This window comes from Ruditapes philippinarum, unplaced genomic scaffold, assembly GCF_026571515.1.
Source record: "Ruditapes philippinarum isolate M1 unplaced genomic scaffold, ASM2657151v2 ctg2908_1_1_1_1, whole genome shotgun sequence".
NCBI classification, from domain to species: domain Eukaryota; kingdom Metazoa; phylum Mollusca; class Bivalvia; order Venerida; family Veneridae; genus Ruditapes; species Ruditapes philippinarum.
Window position 1 is genome coordinate 80,395 of NW_026856737.1, and position 21,515 is coordinate 101,909.

At 33.8% G+C, this 21,515-nt stretch overlaps 2 protein-coding genes across 6 annotated transcripts in view; one reads left to right on the forward strand and one right to left on the reverse strand.

The window, feature by feature from the left end:
- Positions 1-10,012, reverse strand: part of LOC132747548 (cytoplasmic FMR1-interacting protein-like) — a 30,401-nt gene extending 20,389 nt beyond the window's left edge. For 2 of the 3 annotated variants that reach the window (XM_060736955.1, XM_060736954.1), the window contains exons 1-6: positions 9,891-10,012; positions 7,446-7,670; positions 6,009-6,086; positions 5,645-5,746; positions 4,343-4,524; positions 139-364 (exon numbers count right to left, since the gene is read on the reverse strand). In XM_060736955.1, the coding sequence (XP_060592938.1) occupies positions 139-364; positions 4,343-4,524; positions 5,645-5,746; positions 6,009-6,086; positions 7,446-7,658 (801 nt within the window). In that variant the 5' untranslated portion in view covers positions 7,659-7,670; positions 9,891-10,012. Of the gene's footprint in view, positions 1-138; positions 365-3,549; positions 3,732-4,342; positions 4,525-5,644; positions 5,747-6,008; positions 6,087-7,445; positions 7,671-9,890 lie in introns of all 3 variants that reach the window. The other variant, XM_060736956.1, reaches the window with a different exon arrangement.
- Positions 10,013-12,638: 2,626 nt separating this feature from the next.
- LOC132747549 (heavy metal-binding protein HIP-like) lies at positions 12,639-20,373 on the forward strand. Of its 3 annotated transcripts, none has more exons than XM_060736958.1 (2): positions 12,639-13,162; positions 13,817-14,274. In XM_060736958.1, exons 1-2 carry the CDS (start codon positions 12,730-12,732, stop codon positions 14,221-14,223), a joined length of 840 nt encoding a protein of 279 aa, XP_060592941.1. In that variant the 5' UTR covers positions 12,639-12,729; the 3' UTR covers positions 14,224-14,274. The 3 variants fall into 3 exon arrangements, with proteins under 3 accessions (XP_060592941.1, XP_060592942.1, XP_060592940.1); XM_060736959.1 differs by lacking the exon at positions 13,817-14,274 and adding an exon at positions 19,897-20,372 and having other exon boundaries at positions 12,644-13,162; XM_060736957.1 differs by lacking the exons at positions 12,639-13,162; positions 13,817-14,274 and adding exons at positions 18,786-19,261; positions 19,897-20,373.
- The last annotated feature ends 1,142 nt before the right edge of the window (positions 20,374-21,515 follow it).

Here is a 21,515-nt window from a genome sequence, read left to right on the forward strand (position 1 = left end):
TAGAATAAATAGGGACTCATATACTTGAAACGGCCAACCACCTCTACTAACATTAGAACTATATGCCAGAGCATTTTCAGTTTTGGTTGGAAAGTATAAGGTCTGAATTGACTTAACCCACAAACAAGCCATGCTTACCTTAACTAACATGTATTTTTCATTTGGTTCCAGGTACATTTTATTTTCATACATGTGTACACATATACTGATGATGTCAGCAAATAAGTCCTCATATCCCTGTATAGTCTGCAGGGTATTCTTTAATGTGTCTCGTATCTTGTTTTGAGTGGCAAGGAACATTGAAAGGTTCTGTGATTCCTCTAAAGTGGCAGGGTCGGCCATTACCTTCAAAAACTGTGCAGCTCTATAATATATCAGTTTAAATACAAACTAAGTTAGGTTAAGTGATAAAGACATGGTTGATCATAAATTACAATACAATTCCTCAATGAGCCTGGGAATATATTATGATACAGAAATTTCAAAAGCATGCAAATTTGCCATACTAACACCCACCACTTACAAGGATGTAAAATTCACTTCATAATTAGTTATCATCATTCATTATGATGAGGAAAAGACCACTTATTCAAAAAGGTCAAAGGTTTAGTTAACAAGGAACAAATACAGCAAAATAACAAACTATTCATGTTTACATATTTAACCATTAAGATAATGCTTGAATTATACTTTACATAAATATATCTCAAATAGATAATAAACAATTTGTTTAACTGTACAATCACACTCATAAAAAGATAAAAATCAACTACATTTTGTAAATGAAATCATAAATAATATGATATATAAAATTGTGCAAAGTGTCTTGTAGGGAACAATCTGCATAAATATAATTGTACATTTATAATCTGGAATACTAAAGAATAAGGAAATGTCTGTTTCTGTTTGTGCTAGTGTGATGGCAAAAAATGATAAACATGTGATCATGAAAAATGGTCTGGGATAGACATAAATATTTTAAAAGCTCTATTTAATTATATCTGTCTCCAAATATTTTGTATTGTTCTTAAAATACGAATTTTAGTTTTTCTTTGTAGAATTTATAACATAATAAACAGAAAGCTATATCAATATAAACTCTTATAAAATCTCTATAAAAAAATCCAAATCAAGATCATAACAAAATTAAACGACTTGTCACAAGCACCAGTAGCTGTATTCTTTCTATTTTCATGCTAGTAATAATCAACATTTTTAGGCATGTATTCAGTTTTCTTTTCAATAAGAGATCTGGTAAAAGCAGTGACTGTGTTAAAAGGGTTGCCTGTTACGATACTGGGGTCAGTATCTCGAAGCTATCGTTAGCATAACGACTGTCGTAAGCCTCTCGTTAAGGTTTTTACTGGTATCTTGAAACTCTCGTAATTAACGAATAATCGTTAAAATGCCCAATTATTAACGGTTGCGTTGAAGGTGTCGTATAGCTCTCGTTACTATCACTTTGGCGCAAAAGGAAGAATACTTTGAATTTAAAATACACAAAAAAATGAGAATTATATCACCTTATTGATAAAAATGATGAACCTACATAAATATAATATTTTATTTCTTTTTCTCACATATCAAACATATGTAAAAGCTCTTTTAGTTTACATGAAGATGTATATTTAAATGCAGATGAAAAAAATTCATATAATAACTGAAGCATCGAAAGGAATAAACTCTGAAATGTGTAATTTTGCACAAGACAATATAAATAAATATTTGCATGTACATAATGTTAAAAATGTAACAAAATTCGGTACTTTTTACAGAATTATATTTCGAAAAGTTACCTGTGATGTAATGATTTAATGACATGAAGAAAAATGTATTACGTTACGCTGCAAAAATCAGTACAACAGAAAGGCATGAAATATATGGAAATTTTGTTTGTTTAACGTAACAGATTGAAACATTTTGCTCTTGCCAACACCAGCTGTTATATTTTTACTTGCTATATTTAAATTTGTAATACATAATCCTTTCTTAATCCTTTGTTAAAGACAAAATGAAAATTTATCCATAAATTAACAGAAGGTTATATAAAAATCTGGAAACAAAATGATCCCTCGGAAGCATTAATCACAACAAAATTACAAGAGAACTGCTGACTCGGTTTGATTGAGTCTGTACATGAGGGATAATGAATACGTGCAACATCCCTCACGTCCCCTAGCACCGGCTTGAGCGGTACTCAATTCTCAACACTTAATAGTGCTGGCATCAATGATCCCGAAGGACCAGAAAAATATAACAACACTGAAGTGAACATAGTGAATATCCACTGAAAATAATATTTTTTAATATTAGACAGGTTGCGTGACCTTATATAAACGGTTGTTTGTAAATATAACCCGAGCCGTCAGGCGAGGTTTATATTGCAAACAACCGTTTATATACGGCCATATAACTTGTCAGGAATATTTATAACGAATTTATAAAGCTTCGAAATCGGAAGTTCTTTTTAAAGTGTAAAATTAAGATTTAGATATATGGAAATTTATCATGTTTCGTGAACATATTCTATATTTCACTCAAACGAAAAACATCTTAATATTTATTTAAAACTTAACCCATACTCGCTGTCGTCGTTGTATCATCATCATTATCATAGAAATAAGCATTGTCACTGATATATCACGATCGTTTTTTTAATTTACATAAGAAAAAAGAATTCTAGATTAATTATGGTGAGATAAAGCGTTTACATTGTATACTAAGCCGAGTTATGGACTAACTTGAATCTTAATTTATTGTCCTGATATGTGTTTAAATAAACAGACTACTAGTATTCAAAATAGACATTATGACGACTGAATGTTCGCTATTTACATTCATTTAGATATTTGCAATTCCAATATTTCATCCATGAAAGCAACATTTTTCAAGTTTGAATCTTGAGAGTATACTTACACCATGAAACATGTTAATTGCTGTAGCCTGAAAAAAATGAGGGAGGGTATTGAGAAGAAGCTCGGCCAGAATATTTGTTTTGACTTAGTAAAGTGTTTAAAATGTCTGATTTCCACTTGCAGCCTTTACTGCACAATCGTCAGTCTACAGTCGTTTTCCCTCAGTTACTAGTCTTGCTGTTTCTATTTTAAGTTTTTACCTTTCAATAGTAATCACGTCAGTTTCATAGGAATTTTCAACATTTGCAATTTTTCTTGGTTTACGTTTTGTTACGACCATTCCTTCCTGCTTTAACACACTGTTCGCGGTATTCAAATGTTTACATAATTCAATCGTTAATAACTAACGAGTAAGGAACGAACGATTGCTTAACTATCGCTTTCGAGATACCCGCGCTAGTCTCTCGTTAACCAACCTTCCGTCAATCGTTAGCACGTTCGTAAACGCAAATATAACGATAGCTTCGAGATACTAACCCCAGAAGCTGTAAAAATTGTATGACTTTCTTGTAAAGCAATACCTTCATAGGATGAATTATTGTGTAAAATAAAATGAGAGTGTCGCGATATATTTCTACATGAAGGTGGCTGGGTCTGCTGGTTATATATGTTAGGGAAGGAGGATTTATTCTACCTGTTATAAGATGAATAGTCATTCTTTATAGAAGACCTACTGTTGAGCAATTCATTCAGCTCAAACATCATATTCAGACATTTAGCCAACATTAGACGCTGAGCCGTTGACCGGAAGTCTGATTTTTTATGTTTATGACTCATACTTTTAACATGAGCTCCGATAGCAGACACGGCCCTTTCCTGTTAGAGAATTAATCATACAATATACATATAAATATATAAACATTACTCTGTCATACATTTTCCTAGCCCTTTCCTCCAAGAAATGTTCACTTTGTGACATACTAGTGATCTATTTATGAAGATTATTTAAGAATGAAATTGTACTATGTGTACAGTATTCCTAATCTTCTATGCAATATTAGATTGCATGAATCCTTATCATTATAAACATAAAATTCTGTGAATATTGTCACTCTGTCTACATTTCTTGGAGAAACAATAACAAAGAGCATAAAATTCCATCAGCTTAACTGAAACTACAGCTTTTCAAGACATTCAAAGTTACCAAAAAGGACATCTTTTTGTATATAAAATCTCTACATTTGTCTTAATTTTGACAGCATAACTAATTTCCCGCCTCAAATCTTAATGTAAATATGAAAGCCTCAGCTGTAATTTCAACTATTCTGAGCCTCGATTTTCACTAACTTCACTGGCTGTGTCTAATATAAACTCTTGTATATTCTACAGAAAAAAATAATCCTGGTTTTTGATAAATACAGACTGGCCTGAAGTCATGAAAATCGAGGAGAGACAAATAATAACAACAATATCACCCCACCAATTACCTTCTATAAGCTGAATAATCGTTCTTCACACTAGATTTCATATTTTTCAGTTCATCAAGTTCGGCAAACATGTTGATGAATTTGCCAAGCGTGACGAGGTAAGCCTCAGATACAAAGTCGTTTTTCTTCTCCTTGTGACATAATCTTTTTACCTCGCCACAAAAACGTTCAATTGCTCTTATCTTAAATGAATGTAAACACCTTTCTGTTTATTGTTATGCAATATATTGATAGGTGGAATATTTTTCTATTAAAATTTACAAAGCTATATTTGGCTCTTAGGATAGTAAAATTAATTTTTATATTGTTATTAAGATGATTATATGAGACATAGAACGAAAGAAACTTGTCAGTATATTCTACTGAAAGCTAGTTATGTATGGGTGAAATCATCGCCAAATCTGCTAAAAACAGAAGCATTACATTTCGTTCTCAAAAATTTCATTCTGTTTACATACAACATTCATGTACATTAAATAACATAGACATTCTATGTTAAAAATCTTTTAAGAAATGATCATGAAAACAATTTTATTGTCGTTAAATTTTTTTTTACAAAATATTTCATCAGAATATAGCTTAATACACTTTTATCTCATAACAAATGATTTTTTAATTCAAATCATAAGGATAAATGGAAGTATAACATATGGATAACACATATACAAACATAGAATACACTAGAAATGTGATCATAGGACACTTATGTCCCCACTTCATTTCCTGTCACAGAGTTATAAGTACAATTTACATACTTATGCATATATTTTTTACATTTTATAAAAGTCAAGTGTTATATTAATAACTTACATATATAATAAAAGCTTATTAACTATTGCAAACCTATAACTTAGGAAACTCTAGTTTTTTCAAATCAAATCAAAATTTATTTATTGTCGGTATATATAATATATATATATTATGATTATACAAGTATTTCTTTAAGTTTTCTCTAATAACAAGTGGGAAAAGCTCTCAGTAGTCAAAGGCAAGATGACCTTGACCTTTGACCTACTGACCTAAAAAATCTAGCTAAAAAGTTCTGACCAAATAGTAAACATACCAGACCATGAACAGATGGCACAGAATCATCAATTACAGTAAAAGAAACAATAAGACACACAAAAACCCTATATGCTAACAAAATTGTTTTTGAGATTATGTTATGATAGAAACTGTCATTGGAAAGATTTAAATGTAATGTAATAGGTGACCCTGGCTTCTTTACATACATTTATTCAAAGTTTATTGACAGCCGGTTATTGTTCTAATATAAGCTGGTAACCAGTATAATTGACATACCTGGAAGTACATAAAGTTCCTGAGTTTAGATACGCCAGGATCCAGTACCTCGACTATCTTGTGATATATCTCTACTCTATTCTCTTGCTCATTGCTCTTTACCTTTAATATAAACAATGCTCACAATCAGTATTTTATTCATGCTATAGATGTAATTTATCAACATTATAAAAGGCACCATTGATTCCACTGTAAAATCTGGGTTTTTTTTACCAACTCTACTCTTAGCTTTAAAATCTTTAAACTTCACATTTATATTATCACTGTTGGTTTAAATTTAATTTGTATATAGTTTATATAAATGTCATGGTTATCCAATGAAAAGTGACATTACAAACATGCAGAATTATATAACATACAGTACCTGAGGTAAGGCCCTGGAGCAGCATCTCCATGTATACATCATAACAGCATATTCTTGTCCTTCTTCCAACAACTTATTCTAAAAATATATAACAGAATCACTCAGGGCTCGAGCTAGTGGGCGATTCGGGCGAAATAGTCGCCAAATTCCGTCTGACTTCGCCGACATCCTACATGAAAGCGAAGATGAAGTCGCCCGATTTTTATTGATCCATTATTGAAAATTACAAACAATAACAATAACTGTGAATAACATGTTGTGTGTGTTTGCTTTGTTTACCCTCACCGCCGGAAAAAGGGACTGTCATGCATCTCAATCAACGCGAAATGTCATTAATCCGTTTGTTTACCAACATGTCATAAAAGTCTAATTAACAGACACTCGAGGAACAATTATACTCCGCCCACGGCGAGATTACCGATATGTGCGAGAAACCAATCGTAATTCACGTTTTAATCGAGGCGACATTATTAAACCAATCATTAAATCGCTAACATACAACTACCCGTAACAATTATTTATCATGGACGGATCAAACGTCAATTAAATTTTCACTATCGAATGATTGTCAGAATTAAGAGGAACGCTCGACATATAACTGTAACGGTAATTTTAAATGAAAGTTATGATAACCTTTTTTGTTGACAAGTTAAATTTGATAAAATTGACGGCGTATTACACTGTGTTTATTACAAATGAAGTTAAATTAAAGATCGTTTCTTTCGTTATCTACTTTCATTTTCTTTACAACATAAGTGAATATGAATGTAATGTCCGGCGCAAGCTTTTTAATGGAATAACTGTTAATCCACCCATGATATGATCCATGATAGGAATCAACTATGGCTTTTTTATCTTTATTTAATGCAATGGTTGCATTACATGATACTCATTCTTATTACTTGTTTCAAACTACTTTAAATTAAAATTGAATATTCTGTTGTAACACAAATCCAATTCATTTAATAAGATATGTACAGTGAGTCAACATAATTGCGATAACATACAACAAACATCGATAAATGAATCTCCTCACTTCTCCCTAAAGTCTCCCCACTTCTCCCTAAAGCAGCTGGAGGGAGAAGTGACTTCTCCCTAAATTTTGAACCTAGCTTGAGCCCTGATCACTGTCTGAGTCCCTTAACAGATAGGATGGAACAGAAATGTTCACGTGTACTTTAAGCATAACGAAAAAGCCTAATATAAAACAATAAATTGTAATGATCAAAATTACCTTATAGCCGAACTTTATTTGATAAACCAATCAAAGATTCAAAATTTACATATGAGATTCTTCTTCTATAATCTTTTTATGTTAATCTTCTGTATCAACTGACAATAGACTGATTTCTCTATAATATCTCATTATTTCAAGAGTTAATATCAAAGAAAACTTAGGCACAAACTTGTAGAGATCTACATGTAGAATAAACTTACAAGATCAGCATGGACTGTGGCCTCCTCAATGTATCTGGCAACACCAGTAACATAGGCTGCTCTGTCTTCAAAATTTGTGTCAAAGTTGGTCTGGTAGTGTATAGAAAGTGATAAAGCTTCGATACATGGTTGTTGATCAGGGAGAGGTAACTCATCCAGAACATCAACATTCTGCAATGCATCAGTAAGCGTTATCTTCTCACCAGAGGCCATGTTGGCCACCACCTGAAATAAAAACACATAAATAGTAAACTGTAATGTGTCAAGAACAGGAAATGTATTCATCTTACACTATTTAATGAACTGTTACTCCTAAAAGATAATTAAAAAAAAGAGCTTTCAGTGCCCTTGATTATAAGCGAGCTCAAAGAGCAGAGAACCTGCTTGTGAATCAAGCTTTATGGTAACAAGAGTACCTGCTAGATAGTGATGGTTTTAAAAACTCATGCCAGAAGTACTGCAAAATTATGGGTAATTGACATATCGACAAACCTCAACTTTTCGAATTAAAAGATAAAAGCTGAGGAATTCTGATTTAAAACGGATGTGTTGACCGGTCTCCTGCTCACTACTATGGGAACCATAATAGGACAGGGAACCAGAATAAACTGAAAGTGCATAAAATACCAAATGGCGCTTTCTGACTACCATCATTACCATGTATTATAGTAAGCTTGACGAGCTGGCCCGAAGGGCCTGCTCGCAAAGCGAGCTTTACGGTAACGCTAGTACCTGCTAAGTGATGGTTTTGAAAACTTTCGTCCGGAGTACGAATTGGACACATCGCAACTTTTCGAATTTAAAGATAACGATAAAAACTGAGGAATTCTGACTGAAAACGGATGTGTAGACTGGTCACCCGCGCACGTCTATGGGAACCATACTTGGACAGGGAACCAGAATAACGAAAGCTGTGTATAAAATATCAAATGACAGTTTTAAAACGGAAAATGTAAAATGAAAATTGAAGGCGCCATTTTGTTTGAAAAATCTGAGAAATAAAAACAATTTTTTGTCGAATTTTGTTGTGAAAACTATCTAGAATGAAAGAAAATGGTCTAACTAAGAAAATGAATCCGAGCACCAATATCTTTTATTCAGTCGTTAACGCGGTACAGACGTTTAAGGTATTGTTTACGTGACGTCACAATGTAGCACCAAACAGCACGTGCAAAACAATCAAATCAAGTACGCTATTTTAATGTCGCAAACGTTTTAAGTTTTACATTTATTTCACTTTTAATACGCGGAAAGTCCGAGCGGGGCCAAAGGCCCCGCGAGGGCTGTAGCGCTCTTAGATAACATGTATGACGCGTATCAATTCAAATGAAATCAAATTAAAAGTAAATGAAAATTTCAAAAAAATATATCCTATACCTAATGAGCTGTGAAAAAATCCTTAGTTAACTGGGCGCCGCCATTTTGAAATCACTTTGAGCTAAATATAAATATTACAGCGCTTTTAATGAGCGTCTACATAATTTAGACTATTGCTAGCGTCTGCTAAATAACACTTTCGGTGAGAGAATGATGTGCAAAATCAGAAAGTAAACATGCATTTAATTGATAAGAACTATAGTAACGATAATTAATATAAAAAGTTACTTTACATATCCTTTTTGATAAATTAGCACATTAAAAATAACGTTAAAACAACAACTGTGATTAGAGATTAACAAAAAATGGCGGACAGGATTTCAAAACGCCGACGCGTGCGCAGTGGTCCCCCTATACGTTCGGAGATTGTCGGAATATTCCGAGCGCTCTGACGATAGGCTGAACACCACCAATTTATTTGTTTTGTTTACAGTACAAAATACCTGCAAGAAAGATCTGGTTTACATGTACAATAAACATGTTACGCTCAAACCATAGTTCATAAGAGCTTTCCGTGCCATAGGTAGCACCTAATTTCATATTAATCTTTATTTCGCTTGAAAAATTATAGAGTGAAATAAAATAAACAAAGTTTTATCAACATTTTCAAAACTCGTTATTCATTTAACGACAGGGGCGGAGCCATATAACACAGTATGTGTAACGTCACACGGACTCGTCTCTGCATTTGAAATAAAAATGAGCGATTATTTCATACTATTTCACGTTAAAAGTATCGCTTTGAGGCTTTGCCTTTTTCATATTAATTTCTGTCATAGAGCTCGCTCTGAGGCTTTGCCTTATTCATATTTTCAACTACATTTTACGACAATATAATCTTATTCTATATCATCAAAAGCTTTTAAGTTAAATAAACTTTGAAAAACTCTCTTCCTCAATTTATCAGTGTTCGTCAAACCGATAGTTATGCAGATTTCACATGAATGATAACTGCTTTGATATATTTAGTTTCGTACAACAACATCTTAATTCATTTTTAAACTTATCTAAAATGAAAATAAGCGAAAATAACAGTATCTAACAGATAAATCAAATAAATTGACTAACCTATTTTTTGTAAAAAAAATAATGGAAGATTGCTTCCGGTATCAATCAACCCAAAGATTGACAATTGACCTAATGAAAATTTTATAAACCAGAATAATAATAATTACTGAAAAGAAAATTGCATATGTAAAGTTGGAACAGTGATGTCCAATCTTTAAGCAAATGTTTAAACTACCGTTTATATAAACCAAAGTTTGTATTTGATTATTATTTAAACATACTTCCTTGGCAACTGTCTTCAGCTTTGTTAAAATATAGATGTATGAATCGTAAAATGAGAACGGTAGATTCCTTAATATAGAGAGAAACTTGCGTATATGTACTTCATGTGAGTCAAACCAAATGGGTGACGAATTTCACTATCTGTTTTAGTGTTCACATTTTGTTAATAATAGACGTAAATTCATAAACCGTATTACTATAGGTATCCTAGTACATTGAAATTTGAAGATCTTATGAATAGTAAAAACAAATCGCATTTAAAAACCCTTGCTTTGTTTTGTAAAGAAATAACAACATGCAAATAAGTATAGTATTGTATATCATTAGTCTTCTAGACAATTTTGTAAATGAAGCATCAATTTCGGTTATTATTAAGAATCTTGTCACATCTTTATTTTATTTTACAGGTACAATATAATTGTCACTCATTCTCCTGTTTTTATGTTCATTTTTCTGTGTTCCGGTTGTTACATGTTCACAATTTTTGTTTTTATAATTATGTCACATGTTCTTATGAACCATTGGCAGTATTGAATAAATCTTGAAAATCTTGAATGTTCTGGTAAATACATAGTACTTTTAAATGTGGATTTCTTTTTGTTCTTTTTTAATAAGTCTGCATGGCTGATGGGGTCGTGACAGTATGACTAGCTGTGTCTCCAGTTGAATTCAGTACAGGATGGTACAGGACTCATGAAAGTGATTTTCTGAAATGAATGACAAATTGTCAGTTTACAAACATGGACATTCTATATCACGTCCATCATGGCTTTCGTGGAAAAGGTCCCGTATGACGCAACTTATGATGATAGTAAATGACCTTCTTCAGTCTACAGCAAAAACAAGTACTCCTCATCCTCTTATATTTTAGTAAAAAATATGATAAACAAGTTCACCAAGGAAAGGCGGCGTTCAATGAACTCAACCCCTACAAACGCAAGCCATGTATAAGGTGAGTCATGACAAAAATCTATTAAAATGCATAACTATCGTATGTACACGTATAAGTTGTTAAACACTTAAAGGTGTTGTTTTTTTAAATGACAGGTTATATGCAATCTGTAGTATTAGACGGACGCTCCTCTGCAGCCATAATACTTTTGGAGACCACCAAAGAGTCAGTGCTTGATGGTGGTGGTGATAATGATGTTGGTACTTTACCCTCCGGACCACGACAGGGTGAGCCACATTGAATATAATATAGCCTATTTCAGCCACAGCATCGTTCCTGGCTAAGTTGTCAACTGGCGTCAGGTACATTATGTATGTTGCACATTTTCGCGTAAAGACTCAATCAAACTTAGTCTACAATTTTCATGTAATTTTGTTGTGATTAATTTTTCCGAGGGATCACATTTTGTACAGATTTTTATACTTCACAAAAACTGTGTGGCAGCTGTAAAAACTGTAAAAACTCGCCCCGTACTTCACTTCAGTGTTGTTATATTTTCTGGTCCTTCGGGATCATTGATTCCAACGCTATCAATTAAGTGTTGAAAATTGAGTACCTCTATTAAAGCCGGCGCTAGCGGGCGTGAGGATGTTGCACTTTTTTCATTATACCAATTGTACAGAATCAATCAAAGCGAGTCTGCAATTTTCATGTTATTGTGTTGTGATTAATGCTTCAGAGGGATCTCATTTTTTCCAGATTTTTTTTCACTTTCACAAGGAACTGATAACTTCTGTACATGCAAGAGCAGACCGATTCACAGTCCAACCGTGCTTGGACCCTTCTCTTTCTTTTATACATAAATGACATTCTAAAAGACGTCCAATCAAAAGTTCGTCTATTTGCTGATACTGCAATATACCTGACCTTAACAACAGGTCACAATTAAATCGGAAACCCTTCAAAAAGACTTAAATACCTAAAAAAAAGTGTTGGATTGGGATATGGAATTCAACCCATTATTTAAATGTCAAGTAATTCACGTCACAAGAAGGAAACATCCTATGCCAACTAATTATTCTCTTCATGGAACTACTCTAGAGGCGGTTACGTCGGCCAAATACCTGGGCTTTGATATATAAAATGATCTGTCAGTGCACCAAAAAGGCAAGCCAAACCCATGGCTCTTTAACCAAATCTCACCATTACATATTGCCAGGCTGCTTTTACTTTTATCAAACACTTTACATTCCCTTTTTATCTTAATGTATGTAATATTTTATATAAATGTTTTCTTTTATTTTCTCTTTTTAAATTATGGTAGTGGAGTCACGCACCGACAGTCTACATCCTCGCGAGGCGTTTGACAGAAAAAGGAAGATAGATAGGGAGGGAGGAAGTGTGTGCGTTGGTGGGTTGATGGACCCTGTTTGATTTTTCATAACTTGCATAACGAGCTATATGAAACTCAAACTGACCAATTTATTTTGATAAATTCTCCTGTTGTGTACAAACATGGAGTCTTTTCAATTAGGATTTTCTTACATACTTACTTCTTTCGAATATTATTTGGCGTGTTCCTGCTTAGAGTGAACATTATACATGATATACTACAACATGATAAGACAGAAATTAGAACGAGGCGTTTAACAGCAGATAAGATATCAAATAGTCAGTGCATCATCTTGAAGTATAACAAGTATTGGACTAGTACCATCTTACAAAATGGACAAGATCTTAATTCCTTTTCTTCTGACTTTCATTGTTCTCCTTAAAAATGTGGAATCAACGTCACTTGAAGCAAACCAGTTTGAGGAACTTGTCGTTTACATCACATCGTTAGAGTCAAAATTGAATAACGTTGAGCGCAAACTTTCAGTCGTAGAAAATCAACTTGAAGTGCAAATATACATAAATCAGAAACAAGAAAAAGAATTGCAAACACATAAAGCGCAAATCGAATCACTTAAAACAGACAATGGGCAGTTGAAGAAGAAAGTCGAAATGTTTGAGAAACAACATGAGCATATAGATAGGTTTCTAAAGAGGATCCTAAACTCGGGTGTTTTTGAAACAAAGACGAACATAACAAAAAGGCGGATAAAAAGCGACGTTCAACAGTACAATCGTGAATATAACGATATTTCATCACGCTTTGGTAAACTTTATCATTATAATATTGTAGATACTTGGTATTGTTTGAGACGGCTTCGCATAACGCACATAGTCGGCATATCCGTGCATCGGCATAATCGGTACATTCGTGTCGTCTGATCATGGTCTGCACTGTTCGCTATTCGGTCATTATATAATTTAAAATTTCCGGCAAATAATGAATGGTCACATCTGCAGATGTTTCCAGATTTAAAAGTATGGTGTGGGGTAGTGGGACGGGGTTGTGGACGGTAGCTTACACTTTACAGTACCTTCCATGAATAGGCTCAACCACACCAAACCTGCAACATTTTCAATTTGGCCGTTTTGGGCGTACTGTACCTTGGGTAGGGGTTCTATTTCTTTCCAATTTGCCCAGATTGATAAATTCAATGTACATTTAAGATATGTAGCGTGGTAATGGTTAATTATAACAATACTATTGGCGTAACTTGATATAAAGTCTTGCTAGTGTAACTTATATAGATTGCAACAATAAGAAATATAACTTACTTTCAAATACATTTTAATCTGTATGACGAATTACTATTTTTTCATCAGTGCATGTTTTGGAGTTTTTTTTGTTTTAGGTTTACATATGAATTTATTACGATTTATAATAAGTTATAATAACTCTTCTGTCATTTTGATATTTCAGTTAGTCGAGAGGGCGAACGAGTAGCATTTTCCGCTTTACTTAACAGAGAGCTGACCAACTTGGGACCTGGTCATACAATACAATACGGGGCAACATACATCAACGAGGGAAATGCATTTAACGTACATACCGGCATCTTCACAGTCCCTTTTGATGGCGTCTACCTTTTCTTCTTCTCTTGTGAGGACTACCACAACCATCGAATTTACGCTGACATCATGGTTGACGGTCACAGGAAGTCGTTGATTTTGGAAGGAGGAGATAATATCAATTCAATGGGATCAAACTTGGTCATTCTAAGACTGACTCAAGGTCAATCTGTTTGGGTGGCAATTGACATTAACGGCAACGACGACTCTTTGCAAGACTCCGCAACCACATTTTCTGGTGTATTTTTATACTATTAGAACACGTGGATTTATTTTATTGAGTGCTTGAAAAAATAAATACTGAACTATCACAACCAAGTTTATTTTGTAATATATGAGGTTATTATACATTTTTGAGTATAATACTGAATATTTTGGACGAGTATACATCTCTCAAAACTACATTGGTTGAGACACTAGCGGATACCCCAATGAAATGTCTACAAGTAAATGCCATTTTTTCATCCTTCTTTATATGTTACAATGGTACGATATATAATTCTGATATCCACTGTATTAACTAGGTCTAACCCACTCCACCACTAACAATAGAAATGCTCTTTCAGATAAGACCTTCAAACCGGTGTGTTTCGGTTTCCCATTTACGCCGAAGAGTCAGAAGAACTAACAATACCCATTGATGTCGTAAATAGGTCACCAAAATGGGACAGTATCTGAACCGGAATAATGAACTTCCACTGCGTAGTTTATCAAGTCATTAATGCCACTTGTAACATTACTCGTGCTCGGAAAGTCGTTCTGCCCATAATTCGCGCGCTTTTTCATGGGTGGTGTAAAATTCTAAGGAAAAGTACTCTTTTTGTCTTTTCTAAACTTAAACGTTTTAAATACAAAACTAATCTTAATAATACAATACAACAAAAGCTCTGAAAACCGGACGAAGTCCTGTATTTTCTCCCTATAGGTTCATTGAAATTCCGGAACCTCTGAATTCTGAAAACCGGACGATTTTCTAAGACATCTAAAGCTAAACATGTATAAAATGCTCTGAAAACCGGACAGTAAATCTAAGTGTCAACTTTCTGTGAATTGGAAGATAATACAAATGTAGATCAATTTAGTCTGCCAGACTGCAGAATAATTATTATAATGCTGTGCAGTTTGAATAGGCCTGTTACGCAGCTGGCTTAACAAACTTTTATCACTCAAAAATGAAATAAGGCTGGATGGAATATGATATGCATTTGATACATACATTTGAACTTTTCAATGTTCAAGAGGGAGAATTACTTCAAAAAGAGGGCGATTTTTAATTGACAATAGACATAGTAGGAAATTTTGAAATGAAAAAGATCTCTATATTTTTTTAAAACACCCCTTATTTTAAGAAAAATATTTAAAAATTTGACAGGAGAAAGAGGGTGTCTCCCGCTCAAATTGGGAGAGTTCACATGTATGTTGATATACATTTGTAGATATTTTTGACTCGGAAAATGAGAACGAGGCTATATTGGGTGCGATATGGATTTGATACACTTTTAGAAATCTGGAAATGAAAATGAGGCTTAAAAGCTTATAGTGGTTTCTGTTTGAACATCTCGTGGTGCAAGCATTGAAAGTTCATTTGTTTTATTTAATAAGGTGTGAAATAAATATTACTTTGCTTTTGTAGAATAGAACGTCGACATGGCGAAAAAATCGCACAAACATGTTTGCAAAGCGTAATGTATCGAGCAATTTTGAATACCCACTTGAAGTTCTTTTATATTGTGATCAAACCAAATGGTGTAATATAATTACAAATTTAGAACAACTTCTTAGTCCATATTCATAAGCTATTTTAAAGAATATTAGATTCTGGCATATATACAATATGATGATAAACGTATAGGGGTATACCATAAGTTAATGTTATCATTGGTTTACAGAAATAGAATAACGATACATAGAGAATAAATAATCAAAACATTATTTCTTTTGTTTTAAATTATTTGCAGAATTACAATTAAACAATAAACAACAGGATATGACCGTTTCTTAACGTCAAGCTCAACAAAAAAATGCTGTCTTTTGTCTAATTTGTAAAATAGTTAAACACTTTTCTTCTAACACTAAAGATTGTCATATTTATATTTTTGTTTTGAAATGATTGAACTCCCTGACAGAATATTAGAACCCTCATTCACATAATTATGCTCCTAAAAACATCATTATTTTACCGACGAAAGGAACAATAGAAACTTTAAAAACATGAGCAGTTTTTTAAAGATTTGCAGTGCCAGCATGCTTGCGTGATTAGTAATCATAAGATTGCTGGACAAGCCATTGTGTCATTGGTCAAGAAACCAGAATATTAATAATTACTGAAAAGAAAATTGCATATGTAAAGTTGGAACAGTGATGTCCAATCTTTAAGCAAATGTTTAAACTACCGTTTATATAAATCAAAGTTTGTATTCGAAGATTATTTTAACATACTTCCTTGGCAACTGTCTTCAGCTTTGTTACATTTAGATGTATGAATCATAAAATGCCAATTGAGAATTGTAGATTCCTTAATATAGAGAGAAACATGCGTATATGTACTCCATGTGAGTCAAACCAAATGGCTGACTAATTTCACTATCTCTTTTATTGTTCACATTTTGTTAATAATAGACGTTAATTTATTAAACCGTATAACTATAGGTTTCCTAGTACATTGAAATTTGAAGATCTTATGAATTTTTAAAAACCCTTGCTTTGTTTTGTAAAGAAATAACAACATGCAAATAATAAGTATAGTATTGTATTACATGTATTAGTCTTCTAGACAATTTTGTTAATGAAGCATAAATTTCGGTTATTATTAAGAAGCTAGTCACATCTTTTTTTTATTTTACAGGTACAATATAATTGTCACTTATTCTCCTGTTTTTATGTTCCGAATGTTCTGGTAATACTTTTAAATGTGGATTTCATTTTGTTCTTTTTTAATAAGTGTGCATGGCTGATGGGGTCGTGACAGTATGACTGTATCTCCAGTTGAATTCAGTACAGGATTTTACAGGACTCATGAGAGTGATTTTCTGAAATGAATGACAAATTGTTAGTTTACAAACATGGACATTCTATATCATCTCCATCATGGTTTTCATGGAAAAGGTCCCGTATGAAGCAACTTATGATGATAGTAAATGACCCTCTTCAGTCTACAGCAAAAACAAGTAGTCCTCATCCTCTTATATTGTAGTTAAGTAAAGCCATTTATAAGGTGAGCCATGAGGAACATACTATTAAAATGCATAACTATGGTATATATAAGCTGTTAAACACTTAAAGGTGTTGTTTTTTGAAATGACAGGCTATATGCAATCTGTAGTATTAGACGGCAGCTCCTCTGCAGCCATAATGGTTACTTCTGGAGACCACCAGGGAGTCGGTGCTTGGTGGTGGTGGTGATAATGATGTTGGTAGTGTACCCTCCGAACCACGACAGGGTGAGCCCCATTGAATATAATATAGCCTATTTCAGCCACAGCATCGTTCCTGGCTAAGCTGTCAACTGGCGTCAGGTACATTATGTATGTTGCACATTTTCGCGTGAAGACTCAATCAAACCGAGTCTGCAATTTTCATGTAACTTTGTTGTGATTAATGTTTCCGAGGGATCACACTTTGTACAGATTTTTATACTTCACAACAGCTGTGTGGCAGCTGTAAAAACTCGCCCCGTACTTTACTTCAGTGTTGTTATATTTTCTGGTCCTTCGGGATCATTGATTCCAACGCTTTCAAGATGCAAACGCTTTCAATTAAGTGTTGAAAATTGAGTACCGCTATTAAAGCCGGCGATAGCGGGCGTGAGTACGTTGCACTTTTTCATTATACCAACTGTACAGAATCAATCAAAGCAAGTCTCCAATTTTCATGTTATTGTGTTGTGATTAATGCTTCAGAGGGATCTCATTTTTTCCAGATTTTTTTTTCACTTTCACAAGGAACTTCTGTACATGCAAGAGCAGACCGATTCACAGTCCAACCATGCTTGGACCCCTTCTCTTTCTTTTATACATAAATGACCTCATAAAAGACGTCCAATCAAAAGTTCTTCTATTTGCTGTTGATACTGCAATATACCTGACCCTAACAGCAGGTCACAATTAAATCGGAAAACCTTCAAAAAAACTTAAATACCTAAGAAAAGTGTTGGATTGGGATATGGTGTTCAACCCATTAAAATGTCCAGTAATTCACGTCACAAGAAGGAAACTTCCTATGCCAACCAATTATTCTCTTCATGGAACTATTCTAGAGGCGGTTACGTCGGCCAAACACATGGGCTTTGATATATAAAATGATCTTTCATGTGACCAAAAAGGCGAGCCAAACCCATGGCTCTTCAACCAAATCTCACCATTACATATTGCCAGGCTTCTTTTACTTTTGTCAAACCCTTTACATTTCCCTATATTTTTATCTTATAAGTACATGTATGCTATAATTTATATATATATGTCTTCTTTAGTTTCACTTTTTAGATTTGCTTAGTGGCTGCACGCACCGACTGTCTACGTTCTCACGAGGGCTTTGACAGAAAAGGAAGATAGATAGGTAGGGAGGAAGGGAGAGAGGGTGTGTGAGTGGGAGGGTGGATGGATCCTGTTTGATTTTTCATAACTTACAGACGAGCTACATGAAACTCAAATTGACTTTTTTGTTTCATAATAAATTCTCCTGTTGTGTAAAAACATGGGGTATTTTCAATTATGATTTTCTTACATACTTATTCTTTCGAATATTATTTGGCGTTTATCTGTTTAGAATGAACACTATACATGTTTACTATAGAACATGATAAGAGAAATTAGAACGAGAGATAACATATCAGAGAGTCATTGTGGACTAGTACCATCTTACAAAATGGACAGGATTTTAATTACTTTTCTTCTGACTTTCACTGTTCTCCTTAAAAATGCGGAATCAACGTCACTTGAGGCAAACAAGTTTGAGGAACTTGTCGTTTACATCACATCGCTGGAGTCAAAATTGAATAACGTTGAGCGCAAACTTTCAGTCGTAGAAAATCAACTTGAAGTGCAAATAGACATAAATCAGAAACAAAAAAAAGAATTGCAAACCCAGAAAGCACAAATCGAATCACTTAAAACAGACAAGGGTCAGTTGAAGAAGAAAGTCGAAATGATTGAGAAACAACATGAGCATATAGATAGGTTTCTAAAGAGGATCCTAAACTTGGGTGTTTTTGAGACAAAGACAAACATAACAAAAAGGCAACTAAAAAGAGACGTTCAGCAGTACATACGTGAAAATGACGATATTTCGACGCGCTTTGGTAAACTTTGTCATGTTTTAGATACTTGGTATTGTTTGAGACGGCTTCGCATAGCGCACATAGTCGGCATATCCGTGCTGCCTGATATCAATCGGTACATTCGTGTCGTCTGATCATGGTCTGCACTGTTCGCTATTGGGTCAATTATATATTTTGAAAATTTCCATTAAATGATGAATGGTCACATCTGCAGATATTTCCAGATTTAAAGTATAGTGTGGGATAGTGGGGGTGGTGGTGAGGGGGGGGGGGGGGACGTGGACGGCAGCTTGCACATTACACAACCGTCCATGAACAGGCTCAACCACAATTTTCAATTTGGCCGTTTCGGGGGTACTGAAGAGGTTCTATTTCTTTTTTCCAGATTGAAAAATTTAATGGCCATTTAAGATATTTAGCGTGGTATTGGTTAATTGTCAACTACTAATGATCCAACTTGATACAAAGTCTGACTGATGTAACTTATATAGATTGCACCAATAAGAAACATCTGACTTTCAATTGCATTTACATCTGTATTTCGAATTACATGTACTATTTTTCATCAGTGGATGTATTGGAAGTTTTTTTGTTTTACGTTTACATATGAATTTATTACGATTTATAATAACTGTTCTGTCATTTTGATATTTCAGTTAGTCGAGAGGGCGAACGTGTAGCATTTTCGGCTTTCCTTAGCAAAGACCTGACTAACTTAGGACCTGGTCATACTATACAATACGGGGCAACATACATCAACGAGGGAAATGCATTTAACGCACATACCGGCATCTTCACAGTCCCTTTTGATGGCGTCTACCTTTTCTTCTTCTCTTGTGAGGACTACCACAACCATCGAATTTTCGCTGACATCTTGGTTGACGGTCACCGGAAGTCGTTGATTTTGGAAGGAGGAGCCACTTTACATTCAATGGGATCAAACTTGGTCATTCTAAGACTGACTCAAGGTCAATCTGTTTGGGTGGCAATTGACATTAACGGCAACAACGACTCTTTGCAAAACTCCGCAACCACATTTTCTGGTGTATTTTTATACTATTAGAACACTTGCATTTATTGTATCGAGTGCTAGAACAATAAATGCTGAAAAATTACAATCAATTTTATTGTATATTATATGAGCTTATTATACATTTAGAGTAAAATGCTGTTTTATGTTGGACGATTACACAGCTCTCAAAACTATATTGGTTGAGACACTAGCGGAATTCAATGAAAGACAGGCGATTGTTTACAGTCAACTACAGGCGACTGCTTAAACTGCCTACTGTTAACGGTTACTGCTAACTGCCAACCGTCTACTGCTTTATGCCAAAAAGCGGATGAAATGTCAATAAGTAAATGCCAATTTTTTTCAAACTTCTTTATATGCTACAATGGTACGATATATAATTCTGATATCCTCGGTATTAACTAGGTCTAACCCACTCCACCACTAACAATAGAAATGCTCTTTCAGATAGACCTTTAAACCGGTTTGTTTCGGATACCCATACCGCCGAAGAGTTAGAAGAACTAACAATATTCACTGATATCGTAAATAGGTCACCAAAATGAGCCAGTATCTGAACCGAAATAATGACCTTACACTGTGTAGTTTATCAAGTTATTAATGCCACTTGTAACATTACTCGTGCTCAGAAAGTCGTTTTGCCCAAAATTCGCGCACTTTTACACGGGTGGTGTAAAAGTTCAAGGAAAAGTATACTGTTTTTGACTTTTCTAAACTAAAACAACTCAATAATGCAATACAGTAAAAACTTTGAAAACCGGACGATTTTAAAAGTCCCGTATTTTTCTCCCTTTAGGTTCATTGCAAAAACAAATCAACCTCTGAATTCCGAAAACCGGCGTCTAATGCTTAACATGCATAAAAACCTCTGAAAACTTTCTGTGTATTGGAAGAAAAAACAAATTTATATGAATTTTGTCTGGTGAAGTTAATAAAAAAATGTAAACAAGGCTGTAGATGTATGAAATGCGATATAGATATTTTTGACTCGGAAAATGAGAAAGTCTATATTGGGTGCGATATGGATTTTTTTTTATTTAATAAGATGTGAAATAAATATTTCTATGCTTTTTTTAGAGTACGTCGACATGGCAGGTAAATCTCACAAAGGAAGCATGTTTCCAAAGTTTCATATGTCAAGCAATTTTGAATCCCCACTTTTAAGTTCTTGTCTAAAGTAATCAAACCGAATGGTGAAGAATAATTATAAATTTAGAACTACTTATTAGTCTATATTCATGA